This window comes from Lagenorhynchus albirostris, chromosome 3, assembly GCF_949774975.1.
Source record: "Lagenorhynchus albirostris chromosome 3, mLagAlb1.1, whole genome shotgun sequence".
In the NCBI taxonomy this organism is placed as follows: domain Eukaryota; kingdom Metazoa; phylum Chordata; class Mammalia; order Artiodactyla; family Delphinidae; genus Lagenorhynchus; species Lagenorhynchus albirostris.
This window is the reverse complement of record NC_083097.1, coordinates 40,427,997-40,452,413: the sequence shown is the minus strand read 5'-3', so window position 1 is coordinate 40,452,413 and position 24,417 is coordinate 40,427,997. Positions and strand designations below refer to the sequence as shown.

At 40.5% G+C, this 24,417-nt stretch overlaps 1 protein-coding gene across 1 annotated transcript; it reads left to right on the top strand.

Annotated features, from left to right (window-relative positions):
• The first annotated feature begins 22,011 nt into the window (after positions 1-22,011).
• Positions 22,012-23,736, top strand: LOC132516813 (elongation factor 1-alpha 1-like). Its single transcript, XM_060142942.1, has one exon. The coding sequence runs from the start codon at positions 22,061-22,063 to the stop codon at positions 23,447-23,449; it is 1,389 nt and encodes a 462-aa protein (XP_059998925.1). The 5' UTR covers positions 22,012-22,060; the 3' UTR covers positions 23,450-23,736.
• The last annotated feature ends 681 nt before the right edge of the window (positions 23,737-24,417 follow it).

Genomic DNA, 24,417 nt, shown 5'->3' with positions numbered 1-24,417 from the left:
GCTCAAAACTGACATACCATCACTTGGGGTATATTATATTAGTTGAAACAAGTCATGGGGTGTTCACAGATTGAAGGATTAGAAGGAGCAGATTACACATCTTGATAGGAAAAGCTACAAAGACAGATTATGAAGGAGTATGATATAGTGAGGGAAATAATTGCTGCCTTTTGGCAAACCATCTGCCACAGAGACTATTTCGGATGTCCAGGTGAGAGATGATTGTTGCTTGGACCAAGGTAGTAGCATGGAGGTGGTGTGAATTGGTCAGAGCCCACATCTACTTTCAATGTTGGGACAACAGGATTTCTTGATGAACAGGTGTAGGGTGGAGAAGAGGAACGGAGAAGAGTCAAGGATCAGTCTAAGGTTTTTGGCTTGAATGACTAGAATGATGGAGTTGCCATACACAGAAATAGGGAAGATTGTGTGTGGAGCAGATTTCTTGGGAGGAGATCAGGAATTTCATTTTAGTCATATTATTTCAAATGTCTGTTAGACATCAAAGTTGAAATGTGAAATAAGCAGTTTGAAATCAAGACTAATGTTTGATAGCTCACACAACTTAATAATAAAAAACCAAACAACCCAATCAAAAAATGGGCAGAAGACCTAAATAGACTTTTCTCCAAAGAAGACATACAGATGGCCAGTAAGCACATGAAAAGATGCTCAACATCACTAATTGTTAGAGAAATGCAAATCAGCACTACCATGAAGTACCACCTCACACCAGTCAGAATGGCCATCATCCAAAAGTCTACAAATAACAAATGCTGGAGAGGGTGTGGAGAAAAGGGAACCCTCCTGCACTGTTGGTAGGAATGTAAATCGGTGCAGCCACCATAGAGAACAGTATGGAGGTTCCTAAAAAACTAAAAATAGAGTTGCCATTTGCTCCAGCAATCCCACTCCTGGGCATATATCTGGAGAAAACTCCAATTTGAAAAGACACGTGCACCCCAATGTTCATAGCAGCACTATTTACGATAGCCAAGACATGGAAGTGACCTGAATGTCCATTGACAGGTGAATAGGTAAAGAAGATGTAGTATTTATATTTATATGTGTGTGTGTGTGTGTGTGTGTGTGTGTGTGTGTGTGTGTGTGTATATATATATATACTTATACACACACACATTGGAATACTACTCAGCCATATAAAAGAATGAAATAATGCCATTTGCAGCAACATGGATGGACCTAGCGATATCATACATACTAAGAGAAGTAAGACAAAGACAAATATCATATGATATCACTTATATGTGGAATCTAAAATATGATACAAATGAACTTATTTACAAAACAGAAACAGAGACATAGAAAACAAACTTATGGTTATCAAAGGGGAAAGGGGGTGGGGAGGGATAAATTAGGAGTTTGGGATTAGCAGATACAAACTACTATATATAAAATATATAAACATCAAGGTCCTACTGTATAGCATAGGGAACTATATTCAATATTTGTAATAAACTATAATGGAAAAGAATATGGAAAAGAATCTATATATGTATAACTGAATCACTTTGCTGTACATGGGAAACTAACACAACATTGTGAATTAACTATACTTCAATTAAAAAAAATTTTTTAAAGGGCTAACATTTGAGAGAGAGGTTTGGGCAGGAGTCCTCAGCAAATAGCTGATATTTAAAACCATGGGACTGAACAATATATCTTCAGGAATGACTACAGATACAACGAAAGAACCAACTATTGAGCCCAGAACTAATACACTAATACAAATACTAATACTGTAGTGTACTAGGAGTTCAGGAAGAAGAAGAAGAACCAATAATGGAGGCTGAGAAGGAATAGCCAGTGATATGGGGGAAAAACAGACCAAAAGAGTGCAGTGTCCTGGAAGCCAAGAGAAGACAGTGATTTGAGGAGTAGGAAAGGACTACGCCGGATCTGCTGACAGGTCACCTGAGGTCATTGCCAGCCAGATCATTGGAGGATTTTTTTTTAAAAAAAGCTTTGGGATTCTCTTGTTATTTTTTCTATCAAGAAATGTTTTCACCTTGGCTGTCACAGGAGTGGCAGTGGTAGTAGTAGTTGTAGTAGTGGTGGTGGTAGTAATATAACAGTGGTTGTAGTGGTGGTAGTAGTAGCAGCAGCAGCAGGAGCAGCACTAGTAGCAATAGTAGTAGTGGTGGTGGTGTAGTAATAGTAATGTAATAGCAGTAGCAGTGTAGTAACAGTAGTAGTAGCAGTGCTGCTGGTGGTGGTGGTTTTGGGGTAGTAGTGTGGTAGCAGCAGTAGTGGTAGTGGTAGTTGTGGTAGTTCTGTAGTAGTAGCAGCGCCGTGTTAGTAGCAGTAGTATGTTAGTAGTAGTGGTAGTGGTAGTCGTGTAGTAGTAGCAGCGCCGTGTTAGTAGCAGTAGTATGTTAGTAGTAGTGGTAGTGGTAGTCGTGTAGTAGTAGCAGCGCCGTGTTAGTAGCAGTAGTATGTTAGTAGTAGTGGTAGTGGTAGTCGTGTAGTAGTAGCAGCGCCGTGTTAGTAGCAGTAGTATGTTAGTAGTAGTGGTAGTGGTAGTCGTGTAGTAGTAGCAGCGCCGTGTTAGTAGCAGTAGTATGTTAGTAGTAGTGGTAGCGGTAGTCGTGTAGTAGTAGCAGCGCCGTGTTAGTAGCAGTAGTATGTTAGTAGTAGTGGTAGCGGTAGTTGTGGTAGTTGTGCAGTAGTAGCAGCAGCAGCGGCACCCTGCTCCAGGCACTGTTCCTCGGGCTCCCTGTGGATAATCTCATTGCATCCTCACAGTAATCATTTTCTTTATGGATGAGGAAATTAAGTCACAGAAAAGTTAACTAACTTTTCCAGAGTCACACAGCCATAATGTAATGGGTCCAGAATTCAAACCCAGCCCTTCTGATGCCATAGCCTTTCTGCTCACCACTCTGCTCTACCGACACACAGGGAGCAGGACAAGTGCTGTTGTAGTGCCGAGGTTCAACAGATTACATTTTAGGCATCAGATTCCGTCATCCTTTTTTATGAAAACCAGGCTTCTGATCCCGTAACCATTTTTCTAGCATATCTTGTTCTATTTATTTACTTAATTATCTCCATTTCAATCTAAAACCAATTTGAAGCAGCTTATACAAATTATACAGCATAATCACATAAAGAATAAGTGATGTGATGGGGAAGACACCTTGCTTCCATCAGGCATTCTAATAACTGGCATAGTCGTGGTAAGGAAATTATAACTTTTATTGCCTCAAAATTTGCTTGCCAACCAGATTCAGAAGGTAATATGCAAATTTTCAGAGACTCTTCGTAATTGTCTATTTTTTTAATATGGTGAATGGTAAATTTCCTATGTCATTTAAGTATAAACAGCGTGTTGAACTTTTTGCACTGTACATAATCGAAATACTATCTTTGAATTTAAACACATTATAATTGTGGATAGCACAACGAATGAATACAGTTTATTCCAATTCAAATTTAGCCTTAGAGTCATTTGTGTCTATTTCATGTTTCTCTAAAATAATACAAACAGACTTCCTATTCTTTCTAATAATGTAAAATGCTATAACACAATACAAAAATATACCTTTGGCCACGAATTATTTTAGTCATAGTGGCCATTTAAATTCATTGTTGGAAGTAATAAATTGGATACGGTTGGTGGGATATTCAAGTGGAGATGCCTGCAGACAGGCAGGTAAGCATCTGTAACTTTGGTCCAGTGATGCCGCCCTACAGCACAGTGTGGTGGACGAAGTGTGAGTGCAAACCCAGTCAAAGGCAGGAGACACAAACTGACACAAATCCACTCCCATCATCAAACTGTTCCACTTGGGAATGGATATACATGTACATATGTGTGCATGTATGTATGTGTGTACAAAAAGACCTCAAATTCAACATGTTTAAAATGGGGTGTGCTCTGAATTTTTCTTTTTGCCTCCAGTCTCTCAGCTTTCTCTCCATTCTTCGTACCACCACCAGATCAATCATATTAAAGCCTGTGTGTTGTTTTTCTTCTGAAATCTTTAATGACTGTCTATTGCCAGTAAGACCCACGGAATCCATCCTTGCTTGGGCAGGTTGGCTTGCTAAAACAACAGCCATTCCCAACACTTTTCTTCTTCGCCACCCCACTACAAAAGTTGGAAAGCAGATACTTTTTTTACTCTGCCTCTGTTTCCCTTGCAAGTGGCCATTGACTCATTTTTAGATAATGAGATATGACTACCAGAGATTCTTGGAAAGACTTTGCTTTTCTGATAAAAAGAACATATGTGGTTGTTGCTGTTCTTTCTCCCTGCTTCCTATATTGAATATAGTTATAATGCATATAGATTATGCATCCATTTTGCCACCATGAGGAGACAGATATAAGGATAAAAAGTCCCTGCAGATGGCAGAGTGGTAGAAAGACTGTGTTCTGTGAGAACTCTGTTGAACTGCTGACACAACCCTGAGGCTGCCTACTTCTGGATTTATTGTTAAGAAAACAATAAATTGTCTTTATGTTTTAACCAGACTTTCTGTTTCTTGCAGATGACATTATTCCTAATTCAGCTTTGCATTCAAACATTTACACTATCTGATTTGAAGTTGTCCTTCCATACACATCTGTGTTTTCTTGGCTACTTGATCACCATGTTTCAGAAGAATCTTCACTGTTCCCATTTCTTGAACACTCTCTGGCCTTTCCTGCTTCAGTGACTTAGCTCATGTTATTTCTTCCATGTGGAATTCATTTTTTGTATTCTTCTACCAACACTGCCCTCCTTTCTTTGCCTCTAATCTTGCTGTATAGTCTTGGATATCCAGCTTACATGTCACCTCCTCCATGAAAACTTTCCTGCTCTTCCTGGAGGTGATAGCTTCCTTCTTGAATTCCTCTGAAACTTGGCTCTGTACAACAAAGATCATACCAAGCCCCAGAATATAATTATTTATGTTCTAAATTGTAATCCTTGACTAAAATTTGACTTATATGTCATTATTTCTCCTTGGGAATGGGTTGAACGTAGGTGTTTATTTATTTTTCTAAATGAGTAGATCAGTGAATAAAGGAAATGGATTTTAGGTGTCTACCATGTAAAGTAGGTTGGGAGCAACAGAAATTCAGAAGTTTTGAAATAGAGGGGACTTCATAGATAGAGTCGAAGAGTAGAGTATTCGCTTACTGTAAAGAGGCCATGAAAAGTTCCATCCATTTCTGGACAACCTAATGAGGTTTTCATCGATTGCAAAGAATGAAGCAACTCTTGTGTCTCGAGGCCCATTTTAACTGTTGAGTGGTTGTGCTTTCGTACATTGTTTTTGTTACGTGTAATGAGATTAGGGCACATAATTCTATATATGCTACAAGGAATACTGGGCCCATAAAATATTCTAATAAAAAATTATACTCTTTGAGGTTTTATTCACATGTTTTCTTCATGTTATAACCTAATATGCTTGCTTAGAAAAACACATTTTATTGTTTTTGAGTCATTTCCCCATCTTGAGTTTATTAAACTTGAATTAAAAGAAATTATTCTAAAAACAAAGCTGTTTCCTACACTGCAGCTTGAAAAACTTTTGAAACTAAATAAAGTTAAAATTCAAAACATTAAGCAAATATAAATCTTAAAATTGATAAGGCCTTTCCCATATCAAATATAGACATTTATTATAGCAACATGAGAGTTATTTTTGTCCCTTGGTCTTTTCTAGTTGAGGCCATTTGATTAAAGTGATGTTAAATGCCTAATATTGGGTAATGAACTAAGTTACTCATCCTGTGCCTAGCCCCTTCCCACCCACTTCTAGAAGCAAAGTGTGGATGAGGATAAACAATTCCATGAGGGGAAATAAATATACTTACACATATGTACAGACAGACATATCTATGGCCTTAAAGAGAGAGAGAGAGTAGACAAAAAAAGCTTTGGGAGAAAATATTTCAAATATTTGCCTCTCTCTCCCCATCATGTTTTATAAATATGTATTACAGAGGAAAAAATGCTTAGCAAATAAGGAAAGCCCACTAGCACTCCCTAAAGACTGCTGTCACTACTAGGTGTTGATGACAGCCAGCATTCTGAAGCAATATATCTAAATCATGGACTTTTTTTTTAAAGTTAAGAAATCCAGAAAAGTCACAGGTCCTGATTACAGATTCTGGCGCAATCTCACTAACAGTTTTTAGACATAATGTCCTCTGAGTTGTAAACCCACATATGGGTCCTTTCAGAGCCAATTTCTTCATGCAAGCCTGGAACTCTATCTGCTCCTTTCAGATCTCTCAACAGTTTTCAAGGAGTCAGCCTTCCTTCTTTCCAGAAAGGAACCACCCATTCTTTCAACTTCGTGTCACTAACATTAGTCATCACAGTGGAGGAATAGACAAGGGTAATCATGTTTTTTTAAATTTGGAAACAGCCCAAAGGTTCCAAATTTCTTTCAGAATTAAGTCATTTCCTCGTCTATGACTGTCAGTCTTCTCAGATGTTATTGGAAGTTTCCCTACTTTGTTCACTCACTCATTCACTTCTTCATTCAATAACTTTTTATCAAGCACCTACTATGTGTCAGGCAGTGTTCTGGACTCTGAGGTTACATCAATGGACAAAATCCTAATGGAGTTTGCATTCTAGTGGGAAGAGATGATTATAAACAAATAAATGAAAAACAATATACCAGGTAGTGATAAGTGATACAAGAAAAATAAGCAGATTTATGGGGAAAGAGAATGCTAGGTGGGAGGGCTGCTGTTTTGCCTTGGGTGGTCAGTGAAGGCTGCTCTGAGAGTGCACGCTGAGCAGGAAGTGAGGGGGTGCACAGTTTAGTTATCTGGGAGAAGAGCCCTTCGGGCAGAGGAAACAGGATGTGCAAAGGTCCTGAGTGTGTTGGTGTGTTCAGGGAATGACTGGGGGTCAGCGTGGCTAGAGCAGAACGGGCAAGGTGTGTGGGGCTGGAGGAAGTGACATTAAATAAGAGAGAGCTGAGGCCAGATCAAGGCCTTGTTGTCCATTTTAAGTGTTCTGGCGTTTATTCCAAGTGACTGGGAAGCAATGGAAGATTTTTTCGAAGAGTGGTATCAGATTTAAGTCTTAAAAAATCACTTTGGCTTGCTATGTTGAGAACAGACTGTAGAGGACCAAGTTCATAAGCAGGGAGACAAGTTAGGAGTCTATTACAGTAATTCAAATGCTAGATGAGCTTTTGTCTTAGAAATTTATGACTCCAGCCTTGTCTGGGTTAGATGTCTAACCAAGATGCTCACCTCACGGCCAGCGTCTGGGCATAGCATTTTCTCAGAACAGTTCATAACGCGCTCTGATTTCATTGCTGTACATATCCCCTATCCGCCTACACCACATTCAGCTTCTGTGACGCTCTCCTGGGGGAGGAAGACATTTGGCCTTTGGGCTTTCAAAGATTCTTCCTCTGTGCTTCAGATGTTTTTGCAGGAACTTTGCATTTGTATATTTCTCCTCTTCCAAGGTGTCTCTCTCTCTCTCTCTCCCCCTCTTTTTCTGGGTAATGTGTTTTTTGTCTTTTTTAAAAATTTTTATTGGAGTATAGTTGATTTACAATGTTGTGTTAGTTTCTGCTGTACTGAAAAGTGAATCAGTTATACATATACATATATCCACTCTTTTTTAGATTCTTTCCCCAAATAGGCCATTACAGAGTATTGAGTAGAGTTCCCTGTGGTTTACAGTAGGTCCTTATTAGTTATCTATTTTATATATACTAGTGTGTGTATGTCAATCCCGGTCTCCCAGTTTATCCCTCTCCCCTTTCCCCCCTGGTAACCATAAGTTTGTTTTCTACATCTGCGACTCTATTTCTGTTTTGTGAATAAGTTTATTTGTACCATCCAGGGTGTCTCTGATACCTCTATCTTTGAGAAATTCTCTTACATCCCTTGGTCCATTTAAAAAAAAATCTTCTTGGTCTTATCTGCAGCGCATTCATTTATACGTTACCAAAGCAGGTTCTAGCTTTAGCTGGATCTCAGTCTCCTCACCTGTTCTGAGTGGTGCTTGAAATTAGTCAGTAGCTGATTTGCAGCAGATGACATTGTGCTAGGGGCACTAGTGCCTCATTCTTAGCATTAGCAGAATTTCTCCTGCTTTCCTGTACCCCTCAGACCTCCTACAAAATTCCTATTTCCAGTCTGAGAGATGCCTCTGGTCCAGAACTCATTTTAGGAGCAATAATGATTGATAGGCCCTGAGCCTTCATTCCTTTTTCAGTTCCGACCACCTTCTCACGTTACCTATGGCCTAGGTTGCTAGCAGCCCACCAGCCATATCAGCTCATAGATAGGTTTCTTTTGGCCCATACAGCACTGTTTAAAATTTTTTGAATAATTGCCTATACTTAAAAATGATGAGATTTATATAATAACCTGAATTTTTCATTTCTCTTAAAAAAGTGTTAGACTTGGCCAAACTGAGTATGCACGCTCACATGGCAACACCACATTGCAGTTCAGCAGCCGCTGCGTCATAGGATGAGGCATGCGCACTGTGCCCCTCCCAGCCCCTTTCACTGCCACGTTCCCTGCTTGGTGGTTCCTCTAGATATCTGAGTGCAAAACCTTGGTCCGTGCTCTCATTCTCCCAGATCCCACTCGCCTTTAAAATTATTCTAGAGGTTCCCATTGCCCATGCAGAATTTTTAAGGATGAGAGTAATCTTTTAAAATTATACAAAAGCAACAACAACACATCCCCAAATATAGAAAATAAGAGACAACTTTCACATAGGAAAGAGCAGCTGATTTCTTATGGCTTCTCAAAATGAGTCTCAATAGATTTTGGCCTTATCCAGTTTAATGCAACCTGGGTAGCCACTGGATATACACCTTGACCTTCCCCTTGGCCTAGCCTTCCCCACCCCAAATCTGTTCTAGCAAAGTCTTCTGAAATAGGATTTATAGGAAGACCCTCAGTGCAGTGCAACCGTGGACGGAGATATTGGTGCCGCATTTGCCATGGCCACTTCTGACCTAATGCCAAAGTTTCTATTGCCTCTTGGTCCGTTTTCAGATGTCTGTATGGTGAGGGAGGAATTCTCCAATATCGCATTAGAGTTTCTGAACAGTCTCAACTCTGTGGAGTGGAAATTTATAAAGAGTTTATTTCTTCCAGTCACTGCCTTGAACTATGCCTCATTCATTCTTCATTTCTTGTCACTTAATACCATCTGGGATCGATCACATAAATTTCCAGTCACTTCGAGTCATTAAAACTCATTTATTTTAAAGCATCAATCTCAAATTTGATTTAAATCCCATCCCTTCCTTGTAATCTTTCTTGTGTGGTCCGTGGATGAGTCCTTCAGAGGGTCCTGTAGGACCTGTCCACTCCACAGTTCCCTGACCAGGAGATCCAGCTCTCACTCCACTTCTCCCACCTCCCATCTGCTGGTGCCAACACCCCACAGCTTCTCGTTACTGGACTCCCCTTGCCAGGAGGCCACCACTGTGGGCAGAGCAAGATGCCTAAAACCTGGCTACTTTCTGTGGTACCCACTTGACCCACAGTCAACTCGTCTCATCTTTGCCACCAAACAGTGGAAGAGGAGACCGCCCCCTCTCTCCCTTCTGCTGTCTCTCTTTCGGTCCCTGACCCAGATAGGCACAGGGACAAATCAGCCAGTTCACTGCCTAGGCAGACATCTCACCAGGGCATCCATCCATTCTGCTGAGAGTGTGAGTCATGCAGGCCCCAGTCTGAGCTGTTCTCTTGCAGCCTCACTCTCACTTGTCTTGGTGACAGGAGTACCCTCCCCTTCTCCCTGGGGAAGGGGAAGAATCATCTTTCATTTAAACCCTACAGTTTCCCTGAGGACAAGCAATCCATTGGCTCTCACCCATTCCTCTCCCCAGTCCTCTGCCCTCCAGACTGGAGGGCTGGGGACAGTCGCGTGTGGGTGGGTCAGTTCTGCGGACTCTTCGTGCGCCCTGCGGGAACTGTCTGGTCCATTGTTGGCCGCTGTCTTCAGAATGCAGGCACTTCATGATTTCACATGTGGTGTTTTCTGTTTTCTGTTTCTGTTCCCAAGCTTGGGAAAGTCTGCTCAGTGTCTGCTGCACTGTTGTATTTGAGCTGGATGAATCAGCTCAAGCACATCGAGGTATGAGAGGCAGAAAGCTCAACCCAAGATGGCTCTGCCAGTGAGGAAGTGTATTGTGTCACTTAACTTCGGCTCGTATTGATTCCTGGTTCACGTGGTGTCCTTAGGTCCCCAGCTCCACTGTGTTTTCTCTGGGTGAGAAATGGTAGATGGAGGAGTCTTGGGGTCCTTATGGAGGCTCACGCAAGGCTCACCTCATCAGACGCCAGCAGAGGAGAATTCACTTTCCCAGGCGCTCAGACAAAAATCCTGGAATGTGACCTAGGTCACGTGCCCATTCCTGACCCAGTAACAGTGTTTGCCAAAGGTGGCTGATGCCACTCAGATCCACCTGAAGTTTGGAAATGACCTTCCTCCATCTCTCCCACATCCTATGACATCCATCAAAGGAGGTCATAGATTTTCCAGATCTACCCTTGTTCAAACATTTCAGAGGGGTATGAAGAATAATGGTTTAAAGTTTAGGACCTTGGAATAGGATAGAACTGGATCCAAATCCTGGCTCTACCAGAGCAAGGGAACGTGACCAAGTACTTAAATTCTCTGAGACTCAGTTTCTCAGTTTTCCCAGCTGTAAAATGGGAGTGTTAATAATACCTAAGTCATTGGGTTGTTAAGAGGATAAAATAAATTGTGCCTTGTATGATTATTATTCTATAATGCCTGACACAATTAGGTGCTCAATAAATACTATTTTTATTGCTAAGAACTTCCTCCTTTGTGGACAGAGACCAACACTATGGAAAAACATACTAAATTATGAAGATTCTCCTTGCATTTCCTAGAAGGGACCAATTTGACACTGTTGTCCCAGGGAGTAAGCAGATTTTCCTGTCAATTTTCCTGTTATTCTTTGTATGCAGCAAGTGGAGGACTCAATGTGAAAGATGGAGGGTGGGGGAAAACTAAGTATATGAAATGTCTTAAGCATCAGTGTGAGTGTGTGTGTGTGTGTGTGTGTGTGTGTGTGTGTGTGAGAACTAGGAAGCTTATGCTAGGAGTAACTACCAGAGATTCATTAATCATTTCCAAAGAGCAACATAGGGCGCTTTGGAGAACCTGCCAAATTTTGAGCCACCTATGAATTTAGCAACACCCCTAGACATTGCCCAGACCTCTTAGATTTGTCCATAAAATGGGGGAAATTGAGGCATTTTTGTTTTGTCATTTAAAGCAAAGCAATCTTGCCCAAATTTCATATTTTAAAGAAATTGTAAAAATATTAATAACATGAATTCAGTTGTAAAATGCATTTTGTATTTAGCTTAAAGAATTAAACAATACTGGAATTAAAGGTGAGAGAACATTTTTTTAATGTCAACTAGGAACTGCACCTTTCTGAAAAGTAAAATGTTATTTTTTTGAGAGACAGCAACAGTGGAGGTAATTTCCCAAGTAAAATATGTGAATTACGTTGAAATATATGGTGTGACTACGTAAATATAAAATGTGACAGCCCGTTTTGTATTCCAAAACTGAGCTCCCGTTTGTTGAGATTAAGATAGCTACTGGCGCCCTCTTGTGGAAATGATTATTTTAGCTATTATTATTTTAGGTGTTTAGTTAGAAAGGAAAATCAGCACAATTATTAAGGCATACCTGTCATAAATGTGTTTTTTCCAGGCACTTTTGATGACTTCAGATTAATCATATAGTTTTGTTTATACACGAAGTCCAGGAGGAGATTTTAATATGTAGCGTAATGATGGTCTTTGCAGATTTACATTATGACTGTTTTTTTCTTAAGTAGATTTTGATCTGTCATCTGATTCAGCTGTTCTAAGAACCTTCATCAGACCTGGTTTATGTACATTTATATTTCACCTCAAAAGGTTGAACCAGATAGGTACATTAAAATAAAAATACTTTTCACAAGCTTTAAACTTCTGTCCAGCATCTGCCCTGCCAAAACTTCTCTTGATGGCCCTCCTCCAGAGATAGGTTTTGACCCAGCATCTGAACCAGTTTCGATCAAGTGGGAAATCCTCTGCCAACTTTAGCTGCCATGGCCACCTCCATCTCCTTAGCAGCTGGCTATCCCTGCTATATGTCAGAACATAAAGAAGAACAGTCACACCGGTCCAAGACTGAAAGGAACTCTTGGGCTACAGAGTTCTCTGGTATTCAGGGTATTCAAGGAGTGGGTGGCCAACTGCTTGGTAGGCGCACGGCAGAGTGCATTCAAGGTCATTTATTTGGACTCAGTGATCTTCGTCATCCCTTCTAACTCTGAGATTCTAAAGCTCCTCTGTGTAATGTGATGTCCAGCCCTGCTGAATGAACTAACTGCAGATTTGAACCCACTCATTGCAGGTCTATATGTCCCTCTGGAATTACTCTATCAAGTAAACTCTCAGAACCTCCACAGGACCATTCAAAGTGCACATTAATCAGGGCACTGGAGCATAATAGACATATGATGCCCTTTCACCATTATTTTTAAACAGTTGTAAATAATTATGGAATATATAAGTTATTTTTAGCAGAAAACTGTCAAGCATAATAACTGGTGGATGCCAGTTAAGATAGGGAAATGGTAGAAGGTGTAGGGTCACATATTCAAGGGAAACGTTAAGCATCCTGAGTGAAGGTTTGAATGTGTGGGTTTGGGAGCACAAAGGAGCCGGATTCAAACCCTGGCTCTGTTATTTACTAGATGAATGACCCCAGATAAATGTCTGAGCTTCCTTCATCTATTGATATAAGAATTATGATGCTTACCTCACAGGGTTGCAGTAAGAATTAAATGGCATAAGAAAATGTGAAGCACTGAGCATGGCATGTAGAAGGCTCTCAAAAAATGCTAGGTATTCTCATTAAGGGACAGAAACAATACAAAAGGTGGAGCCATAGCCAGAAAGGGTCCTTGATGTTTAAGGCCCCATAAGCATGGAGAAAGCACACTGAAGTGTTTCCTGTATATAATTAAATTGTGTTCATTGGTTATCCCTGATAAGCTTACCTTATGAATCAGGGGACTATCTCCATCTTCCCTGATATTTTATCTTTGATTATTGACTGGGACACATTTTAATCTCTCAGCATTTGGATTCACACAGTAAGCACTCTTATCTGACTTAATTATATATCGGTAAGAGCAGGGCACTGTAATCTGTATAACTCACTGGGCTTTTCATAAGGACATCTCTAAACTCGACAGCAAAAACTTTTAGGAATCAACAGCTTCAGGTCCCCACAGTGAAGGATCTGTGGAGAACCTTGATAGATTAGCCCGGACTATTCCATAGTTCAAAGTCAAACTGTTGGATTGGTCAGGCCTACAAACTGGGCGATCACAGTTTATATATACAAAAGGATAATTTACAAAGATAGTAGCATTCAGAAGATGCATAATTTAAGACAAAACTCTTTTGGAGAATGATATTTGTAATTATTAGCTAAAGTGATGCCATCATGTGGCAAAAGCAAAAATCGCATGCACTCAGAGCCAATTCTAAGAGTAGCAATCTTGGACTGATTTTAATTCATGCATTTTGATAATTGAATTAATGGATTTTCATTAATTTATTTTCATTTACATTATTGTTATTTCAAATATTTTACAGAGTGAAACTTTATTACTGTCATTTAGTTGGATGACTTCAAATGCATGTAATTCAAATGTGCATAAAATGTGTATAAAAGTGCATAAGATATGTAAAATGATTAAATGGACTCCTGAAGCTAAGTGAAACGTGACGAAGTCCGGACTTGGATAATGTTAACTGAGCGTTAGATTGCTTTGCTATTTTTAGAACTCTGTTAAATAATTTGATTCCCTGAGTAAAAATAAATATATAGAGTGCTAAAAGAATTGACCAGCATTAAAAATATAAAGGCAAGGTCTTGTCAGTATGGCAGGCTGAGTGCATGCAAATGTAAAGAAAAGTGAGAAAGATACAGCTGAGGAGGTTTAGATTGGGCGTCAGAAACCTGGAGCTGGAGAAAATGGTGTGTGGGAATGAGAACAGAGAGAAAAACTAGAGTTTTAAATTAAAATATATACTTAGAAAGTTGACCCCTGAATTCCCAGCCACCACACCCTCTGTATGCACAGAACTCCAGGCAGCCAGACTGTCATGCCCCAAGAAACAAACTGGAATGTATTGATACCTCTCTGGCTTTTATACCAAAATGGTATGGAAAAACCCTCTTCTTCTGGTTAAGATTAACATGGGCAAGATTTATCCTTCCAATTGAAACAGCTAAAAAACAGGACAAAACATATGAAACAACAGTTCTCAGGACAGTAAAGCAGAGAAAACTAAAAAGCAGACAGAGGCAAAAAAAAAAAAAAAAAAAAAAATTAGGTAAAGAGGAAGAAAGGTAAAGTAACAAGCAAAAATAAAAACAAGACACTGTAGAGAAATGTCTTTAAAGTACCTAAAGAAAAATAACTATCAACCTAGAATTAGGTTGGATATAGTGTTCTGTATGTTAATGAGATCAAATTGATTAACTTGTATCCAAATCATCTCTATGCTTACTGATTTTTGTCTGCTCGTTTGTCTATTAGTTGATAGACTTGTGTTCATCGACGTGGGTTAATATCCTCAACTATGATTGTGGATTTATCTACCTTTGCTTTAATTCTGTCAATATTTGTTTTATGTATTTCGAAGCCATGTTATATGATATATACTAATTTAGGGCTGTTGTACCTTCTTCTTGAATTGACCTTTTTATTATGATGTATTATCCTTCAGTTCTTACACTTCGTGCCCTGTATTTTGTTCTATGTGAATATAGTCACACCAGGTTTCTTCTAGTTAGTGTTTTATTTTTGATTTGCCTGTTCTCTTCTTGAGCTCTATTTCCTTGTGCCAGGGTGTGGAGAACACCCTCAAAGAGAAAGCTGGAGTTAAAGTGAGGCTCACCACATGTGCTTTCCTTCCCTCAAGGACCCTAGCCCTTTCTATCTAGTGCCTGTAGAGAGCTGTTTAATGTGGCTGAATTCTCCTTCACTCCATTCTTTTTTCCTTACTTTATAAGTGACACTGCAAGGATCAGCAAATATGGCCTGAGGGACAAAGTGGCCCATCTCCAGTTTTTACAAATCATTTTATTGAAACAAGCCCTACTCATTGACTTACATATTATCACCGGCTGCACGACAACAGAGTTGAGCAGCTGTAATGGAGATCATATGGTTGGGATGTCTAAATATTTACTATCTGGCTCTTTACAGAAAAAGTTTGTTGACCCCTGAGGTACAGAGAAGGAAAAATTATGTGTAGCCTGAGGGCATGAGGTGGGGTGTCAGTTAGGGCTGGAAGAGATTTTTCTCAGCTAGGCCTGCCTGCAACCTTCATTGGCCAGAACAGGCTCTGTTCTCTCTTCTGGGGCTTTATTAAAGGTCTTCAGCCGGGTTTACTTCATAATGCCAGGGGTGTCCTCCTTACGTCTAGGGGTAAACTCGGGCTTCAGATCATCCTCAACCTCTAGCTGGATTTGGGCCTCTGGAACTTTTGTTACTTTTAAGGAAATGCAGCCCCGCTTGTGCTCTTGCCGGGTATTCAGGCGTCAGTCATTTCTACTCTCATACTGCTGACAGGTGTGTGAAAATTGAATTGGCTCCCTTCTTGAGCGCCTTTAAGACGAGGAGGACTTTTCCTGGCCTGTCTACCAAGGACTCTGGGCTCAGCCACTCCCTGCACCTGCAACTGCCTCAGATCTCTTTTTTATTTCTGAGGGCATGGGTCTTCCAATTCTATAGGTTTCTGCTTCACCAAATCCCTTTTGGTAATGTTTTTCAGATTTTTGTTTCCCTCAGCCCCCTCTCTTAATGACTCCAGAAAGTGAGTTCTAGGAGCTGTCCTAGAGCCCATACCGCGCTCCTTAAGGGAGCTTTGCTTTTCATTGGTTATCAACCCTTATTGGGGGCATTTTTCTCTGTTTTTTAACCAATTTGTTGTGTATGTCTTAGACTTTACAGTAATGAAACTTTGAGATCTGGTTTTCCTCTACCATCTGAAACTGGGAGATTCTATATTGGTTTCAGAATATGGTCGGTAAAGAACATATTTGCAAAAAGCTCTTTTGTATCTAATTTCTTTCCACTTGTAAGGTGAAGGATTTGCAATTGGAATAATTAACCACAAGGGGGAGTGTTTCTTTTGATTTTCATTTCCTTCAATAAAACTAACAAATACATATAGTTTATGCTGGGTTTTATGTTTGTGACCAGTGAATAAAACTACACCAGTAGAGGGCTTCCCTGGTGGCGCAGTGGTTGAGCGTTAGCCCGCCGATGCGGGGGACGCGGGTTCGTGCCTCCGTCTGGGAGGATCCCACATGCCTCGGAGCAGCAGGGCCTGTGAGCCATGGCCTGTGAGCCATGGCCACTGAGCCTGCGTGTCCGGAGCTCTGTGCTCCGCAACGGGAGAGGCCACAACAGTGAGAGGCCTGCGTACCGCAAAAAAAAAAAAAAAAAAATTACACGAGTAGAATGTGATATTTTGTAAATAATTCTATCCAATCACAAAGCCTAATCAACAATTTTTTTGTACACCTACAAGGTGCAAGGCTCTCCACTAGGCTGTTAGTAGATGCTACAATCGGTCTTTACAAGCCAGATATATAGAAAGGAGCTTGAAATATTGGGTGATTTGTTAAAATGAGCAATTCCAGTTGGGTTTATGTTGAACTAATAATTTACACAATAACTACTGCATCATCTTTTTTTTTTTTTTTTTTTTTTTTTTGCGGTACGCGGGCCTCTCACTGTTGTGGCTTCTCCTGTTGTGGAGCCCAGGCTCCGGACGCGCAGGCTCAGCGGCCATGGCTCACGGACCCAGCCGCTCCGCGGCATGTGGGATCTTCCCGGACCGGGGCACGAACCCGAGTCCCCTGCATCGGCAGGCGGACTCTCAACCACTGCGCCACCAGGGAAGCCCGCATCATCTATTTTTAATGAGAAATTCAAATACCACCAAAAATATCTTAAAGATATGAGTCAAATGTCTACAGATCTCCTACCACACAGTTCAAACTTCCTCATAGATATTTTCACTTTCCATAAATTCTGCTACACTTAATAAAAAGGTAAATGTGGACTGAGATTTGAAAATCTATTTCCTCTATTTTTTTAACATAGCATACAGGCTTCAACTTGCTTAAAGTCACTGAAGCTAAGTAGCATTTCATGGAGAGTTCCTGATAATGGGCCCAAACATATGACAAGTTACCTGGGGCTAGATACCATTTAATAGCTGAAAATGATGACAGAAAATATTTGAGCAAAATAAGGAATTTATTATCTTGCATAAGTGAAGTGTCCAGGGATGAGGCTTTGTTGGCTTCCTTTTCAGAACTGTTTGAGCTCAGGCTCCTCAAAAATGGCTCCAAGCAGATGCAGTCATATCTGAAAAAGCACGTGTGTGTGTGTGTGTGTGTGTGTGTGTGTGTGTGTGTGTGTGTCTTGCTAATGAAAGTGGAATAAAATCCAAACTGGCTTTCAGGACCTCCCAGGTTCTATATGTTCAGATTCCCTTTAATCTCTTAAAAATCATCCCACCAAGCTCTCTCCCTTATATTTCAGACACACTAGCCTCTCTTCTATTCTTCAAATGTGCTGAGTCTTTTCCTACCCCGAAGCCAGGTTGCCTCTGTCCAGAATGCTCTTCCCCCAGCACTGCACAGGCTGGCTCCTCTGCTGCTTCAGGTCTCAGCTCAGCTCAATGTTCATTCCCTTCTGATCCTAACGAATGTGCACCCTGCTCCTCCCCTTCTCATTTCCTTCATATCACTCATCATAAACTACCCTTATTTGTTTTCTTACATATAGTCTGTCTTCCTAACTAGAAAGCAAGCTCCGTGATGCAAGGACTTTATTTTTATAGTTCACAGTGTATCCCCAGTGCTTAAATAACAATAAACACTCAATAAATATTTATAGAATAAACATATTACTTTTTTAAAATGTCTTTATTGGAGTATAATTGCTATAAATGTTGTTTTAGTTTCTGCTGTATAACAAAGTGAGTCAGCTATACATACACATATATCCCCGTAACCCCATGCTCTTGACCCTCCCTCCCACCCTCCCTATCCCACACCTCTAGGTGGTCACAGAGCAGTGAGCAGATCTCCCTGTGCTATGCGGCTGCTTCTCACTAGCTATCTATTTTACATTTGGTAGTGTATATATGTCCATGCCACTCTCTCACTTCGTTTCAGCTTACACTTCCCCCTCCCCGTGTCCTGAGCTCCATTCTCCCTGTCTGCATCTTTATTTCTGTCCTGCCTCTAGGTCCATCAGAACCATTTTGTTTTTTCTTTTACATTCCATATATATTTGTTAGCATACGGTATTTGGTTTTCTCTTTCTGACTTACCTTACTCTGTATGACAGACTCTAGGTCCATCCACCTCACTACAAAAAACTCAATTGCGTTTCTTTTCATGGCTGAGTAATATTCCATTGCATATATGTGCCACATCTTCTTTATCCATTCGTCTGTCAATGGACACTTAGGGTATTTCCATGTCCTGGCTATCATAAATAGTGCTGCAATGAACATTGTGGTACATGACTCTTTGAATTATGGTTTTCTCAGGGTATATGTCCAGTAGTGGGATTGCTGGGTCATGTGGTAGTTCTATTTGTAGTTTTTTAAGGAACCTCCATACTGTTCTCCATAGTGGCTGTATCAATTTAGATTCCCACCAACGGTGCAAGATGGTTCCCTTTTCTCCACACCCTCTCCAGCATTTATTGTTTGTAGATTTCTTGATGATGGCCATTCTGACTGGTGTGAGGTGATACCTCATTGTAGTTTTGATTTGCATTTCACTAATGATTAGTGATGCTGAGCATCCTTTCATGTGTTTGTTGGCAATCTGTATATCTTCTTTGGAGAAATGTCTATTTAGGTCTTCTGCCCATTTTTGGATTGGATTGTTTGGTTTTTTGATATTGAGCTGCATGAGCTGCTTGTATATTTTGGAGATTAATCCTTTGTCAGTTGCTTCATTTGCAAATATTTTCTCCCATTCTGAGGGTTGTCTTTTCATCTTGTTTATGATTTCCTTTGCTGTGCAAAAGCATTTAAGTTTCATTAGGTCCCATTTGTTTATTTTTGTTTTTATTTCCATTTGTCTAGGAGGTGAGTCAAAAAGGATCTTGCTGTGATTTATGTCAAAGAGTGTTCTGCCTATGTTTTCCTCTAAGAGCTTTATAGTGTCTGGCCTTACTTTTAGGCCTCTAATCCATTTTGAGTTTATTTTTGTGTATGGTGTTAGGGAGTGTTCTAATCTCATACTTTTACATGTAGCTGTCCAGTTTTCCCAGCACCACTTATTGAAGAGGCTGTCTTTTCTCCACTGTATATTCTTGTCTCCTTTCTCAAAGATAAGGTGACCATATGTGTGTGGGTTTATCTCTGGACTTTCTATCTTGTTCCATTGATCTATATTTCTGTTTTTGTGCCAGAACTGTACTGTCTTGATTACTGTAGCTTTGTAGTATAGTCTGAAGTCAGGGAGCCTGATTCCGCCAGCTCCGTTTTTCTTTCTCAAGATTGCTTTGGCTATTAGGGGTCTTTTGTGTTTCCATACAAATTGTGAATTTTTTTGTTCTAGTTCTGTGAAAAATGCCATTGGTAGTTTGATAGGGATTGCATTGAATCTGTAGATTGCTTTAGGTAGTAGAGTCATTTTCACAATGTTGATTCTTCCAATCCAAGAACATGGTACATCTCTCCATCTGTTTGTATGATCTTTAATTTCTTTCATCAGTGTTTTATAGTTTTCTGCATACAGGTCTTTTGTCTCCTTAGGTAGGTTTATTCCTACGTATTTTATTCTTTTTGTTGCAGTGGTAAATGGGAGTGTTTCCTTAATTTCTCTTTCAGATTTTTCATCATTACTCTATAGGAATGCCAGAGATTTCTGTGCATTAATTTTTTATCCTGCTACTTTACCAAATTCATTGATTAGCTCTAGTAGTTTTCTGGTAGCATCTTTAGGATTCTGCAAAAAAAACATGTCATCTGCAAACAGTGACAGTTTTACTTCTTTTTTTCTAATTTGGATTCCTTTAATTTCTTTTTCTTCTCTGATTGCTGTGGCTAAAACTTCCAAAACTATGTTGATAGTAGTGGTGAGAGTGGGCAACCTTGTCTTGTTCCTGATCTTAGTGGAATTTTTCACCATTGGGAACGATGTTGGCTTTGGGTTTGTCATATAATGACCTTTTTTATGTCGAGGTAGTTTCTCTCTATGCCTACTTTTTGGAGAGTTTTTGTCATAAATTGGTGTTGAATTTTGTTGAAAGCTTTTTCTGCATCTATTGATATTGTAGTATGTTTTTTATCCTTCAATTTGTTAATATGGTGTATCACATTGATTGATTGCATATATTGAAGAATCCTTGCATTCCTGGGATAAACCCCACTTGATCATGGTATATGATCCTTTTAATGTGTGTTGGATTCTGTTTGCTAGTATTTTGTTGAGGATTTTTGCATCTATGTTCATCAGTGATATTGGCCTGTAGTTTTCTTTTTTTGTGACATCTTTCTCTGGTTTTGGTGTCAGGGTAATGGTGGCCTCAATATATTTTAAAAATCAAAGAAATTTACAAGAGGAAGCAAAATATTTTTTTATATTATCCACAGTTCTACCACCCAGATACAGTAACTGTTGTTATTTGGTGAATGTTATTCCATCCCTTTTCTTTGGGCATTAAAGTTATATATATATATAATATATATGTAATGCAATTATACTATATACACTTCTTCTTTTCAAATTTTACTCTAATTTCACTTTTATTTTTACTTTTAGTTTATTTACAACAAAATAACTGAAGTGAAACTGAAGGAAGTAATAATCATCAGATTATCTACTCACAAGACATAGTCACCCCTAAAATACCCTTCTAAACTTAACAAGACTGTGAGAACTATTAAGAGGCTTGAACCAATGTTTTGTTAACTACATGTTCCAATTTGGGGCCGTTTCTATTATTATTTTTTTAATATTGTGATGTCACTTACATTTTATTCCATAACCATAATCCCACAATTGTTTTTGTTTTATATTTAAAGGGATTAAAATCTCACCTCCAGTTTTTGTTTTTGTTTTTGTTTTTTACCATTAACTTCCTTATCACTGAGTTTTAAAGTTTGATTACCCTCTTGATTGACTGGATTTTTGCTGAAGGAGATTTTTAAAAAAGAGCTCTTGGTTATTGTATTTTTGAGTTTTTGTGGGTTTAGGAATGTCAGTTTGCCCTTTGTCAACACCAGCTTGGCTGTATGTAATAATTTGGGTCATGCTTTTGCTCTCAGCCTTTTTAAGATATTTCACACCACCATCTTCTGGCATCACATGTTTCAGACAAGTCTAAGTTCGTTGTCATCATTCCCCTGTTTTTCTGTCTGGATGGGAAGAAAATTCTTTATCCTTGACAACTTTGCCAGAACATACATTCGTGTTAGTCCTTGTCAATTTCTTCTGCCGTGGGCTACTACTTGATATCTCCAGCCTCATTTCCCACTACTTCCTTGCAGGGGGCTTGCCCACCTTGCCAACTTTTTGCCCTTCTGTGACCTCGTTATGCTGCTTTAATATTCTTCTGGCTTGGCACAGGCTAGTAAAATTCCCTCATCCCTACCCTGCACTCTGCTGTTTGCTGCTGCTCTTTCCAGCAGATTTAGCTCAAGCAACTCTCTCCTCCATGAGGACTTCCAGAGCACACTCCTCAGGTGACCGGCCACTCTCCCCTTCCACCCCTATGAAATGTAACATGTACCCCTAGTATTACATTTGGTGCACTGATCTACCATCACTGGTTTATGACTGTCTCACATCCAGGACTGTGAGCTCCAAGGGGAGTGCCACCTAGTTTATACCCACATAACTATGCAATTTAAAAGAGTTTATCTTTCTTCGCAAAGGGTTTGCCGCCAGGATACAGGTGTCGTGAAAACCACCGCTAAACCTAAGCAAAAATGGGAAAGGAGAAGACGCACATCAACATCGTTGTCATCGGAAACGTAGATTTGGGCAAGTCCACCACTACTGGCCATCTGATCTACAAATGTGGTGGGATCGACGAGAGAACCATTGAAAAGTTCGAGAAGGAGGCTGCCGAGATGGGGAAGGGCTCCTTCAAGTACGCCTGGGTCTTGGACAAACTGAAAGCTGAACGAGAGCATGGTATCACCATTGATATCTCCCTATGGAAGTTCAAGAGCAGCAAGTACTATGTGACCATCATTGATGCCCCAGGACACAGAGACTTCATCAAAAACATGATTACAGGCACATCCCAGGCTGACTGTGCTGTCTTGATTGTTGCTGCTGGTGTTGGTGAATTTGAAGCAGGTATTTCCAAGAATGGGCAGACCCATGAGCATGCCCTTCTGGCCTACACTCTGGGTGTGAAACAGCTAATTGTTGGAGCTAACAAAATGGATTCCACCGAGCCACCCTACAGCCAGAAGAGATACGAGGAAATTGTAAAGGAAGTCGGCATCTACATTAAGAAAGTTGGCTACAACCCCGACACAGTAGCATTTGTGCCAATTTCTGGCTGGAACGGTGAAAACATGCTGGAGCCAAGTGCTAACGTGCCGTGGTTCAAGGGATGGAGAGTCACCCGTAAGGATGGCAATGCCAGTGGAAGCACGCTGCTTGAAGCTCTGGATTGCATCCTGCCACCAACTCACCCAACTGACAGACCCTTGCGTTTGCCACTCCAGGACGTCTACAAAATTGGTGGTATTGGCACTGTCCCTGTGGGTCGAGTGGAGACTGGTGTTCTCAAACCTGGCATGGTGGTCACCTTTGCTCCAGTCAACGTGACAACTGAAGTGAAGTCTGTTGAAATGCACCATGAAGCTTTGAGTGAGGCCCTTCCTGGGGACAGTGTGGGCTTCAATGTCAAGAACGTGTCTGTCAAAGATGTTCGTCGTGGCAATGTGGCTGGTGACAGCAAAAATGACCCACCGATGGAAGCAGCTGGCTTCACAGCTCAGGTGATTATCTTGAACCATCCAGGCCAAGTCAGTGCTGGCTATGCACCTGTGCTGGATTGTCACACAGCTCACGTTGCCTGCACGTTTGCTGAGCTGAAGGAGAAGATTGATCGTCGTTCTGGGAAAAAGCTGGAAGATGACCCCAAATTCTTGAAATCTGGTGATGCTGCCATCGTTAATATGGTTCCTGGCAAACCCTTGTGTGTTGAGAGCTTCTCTGACTATCCTCCTCTGGGCCGCTTTGCTGTTTGTGACATGAGACAGACGGTTGCTGTGGGTGTCATCAAAGCAGTGGACAAGAAGGCAGCCGGAGCTGGCAAGGTCACCAAGTCTGCCCAGAAAGCTCAGAAGGCTAAATGAATATTATCCCCAATACCTGCCACCCCAGTCTTAATCAGTGGTGGAAGAATGGTCTCAGAGCTGTTTGTCTCAATTGGCCATTTAAGTTTAATAGCAAAAGACTGGTTAATGATAACAGTGCATTGTAAAACCTTCAAAAGGAAAGGAGAATGTGTTGTGGACCATTTGTCTTGTGTGTGGCAGTTTTAAGTTATTAGTTTTTAAAATCAGTACTTTTTAATGGAAACAACTTGACCAAAAATCTGTCACAGAATTTGAGACCCATTAAAAAAGTTTAATGAGGAAAAAATAAATAAATAAAAGAGTTTATGTTGGTAAAATATTGGAGATTTTAGATCAGGAGTCCCCAACCCCTGGACCATGGACCAGTACTGGTCCGTGGCCTGTTAGGAACCGGACCGCACAGCAGGAGGTGAGCAGCGGGCGAGCTGATAGAAGAAAGCTTCATGTGTATTCACAGCCGCTCCCCATCACTCGCATTACTGCCTGAGCTCCGCCTCCTGTCAGATGAGCGGCAGAATTAGATTCTCATAGGAGCGCAAATCCTACTGTGAACTGCACATGTGAGGGATCTAGGTTGCGAGCTCCTTATGAGAATCTAACGCCTGATGATCTGAGGTGGAGCTGAGGCAGTGATGCTAGCGCTGGGGAGCGGCTGCAAACACAGATTATCATCAGCAGAGAGGTTTGACTGCACAGAGACCATAATAAATCAACTGCTTGCAGACTCACATCAAAACCCTATCAGTGAGTGGCAAGTGACGACAATTAAGCTGCATCTGGTGGCAGGCTTTAAGTCAGAATCCGACACTTATTTTAGTCTGCGCTTGGCCCGCCCATTATTTTATTTACCACTTCCATCTGCGCCTCTTTCCGGCACTGCACACTTGTCTCATTCCAGTTTTGGTAAGCCCACAAGCTAACCCTACCCAAAATGTGTAAAAAACAAACATCACTGGAGAGCTTCT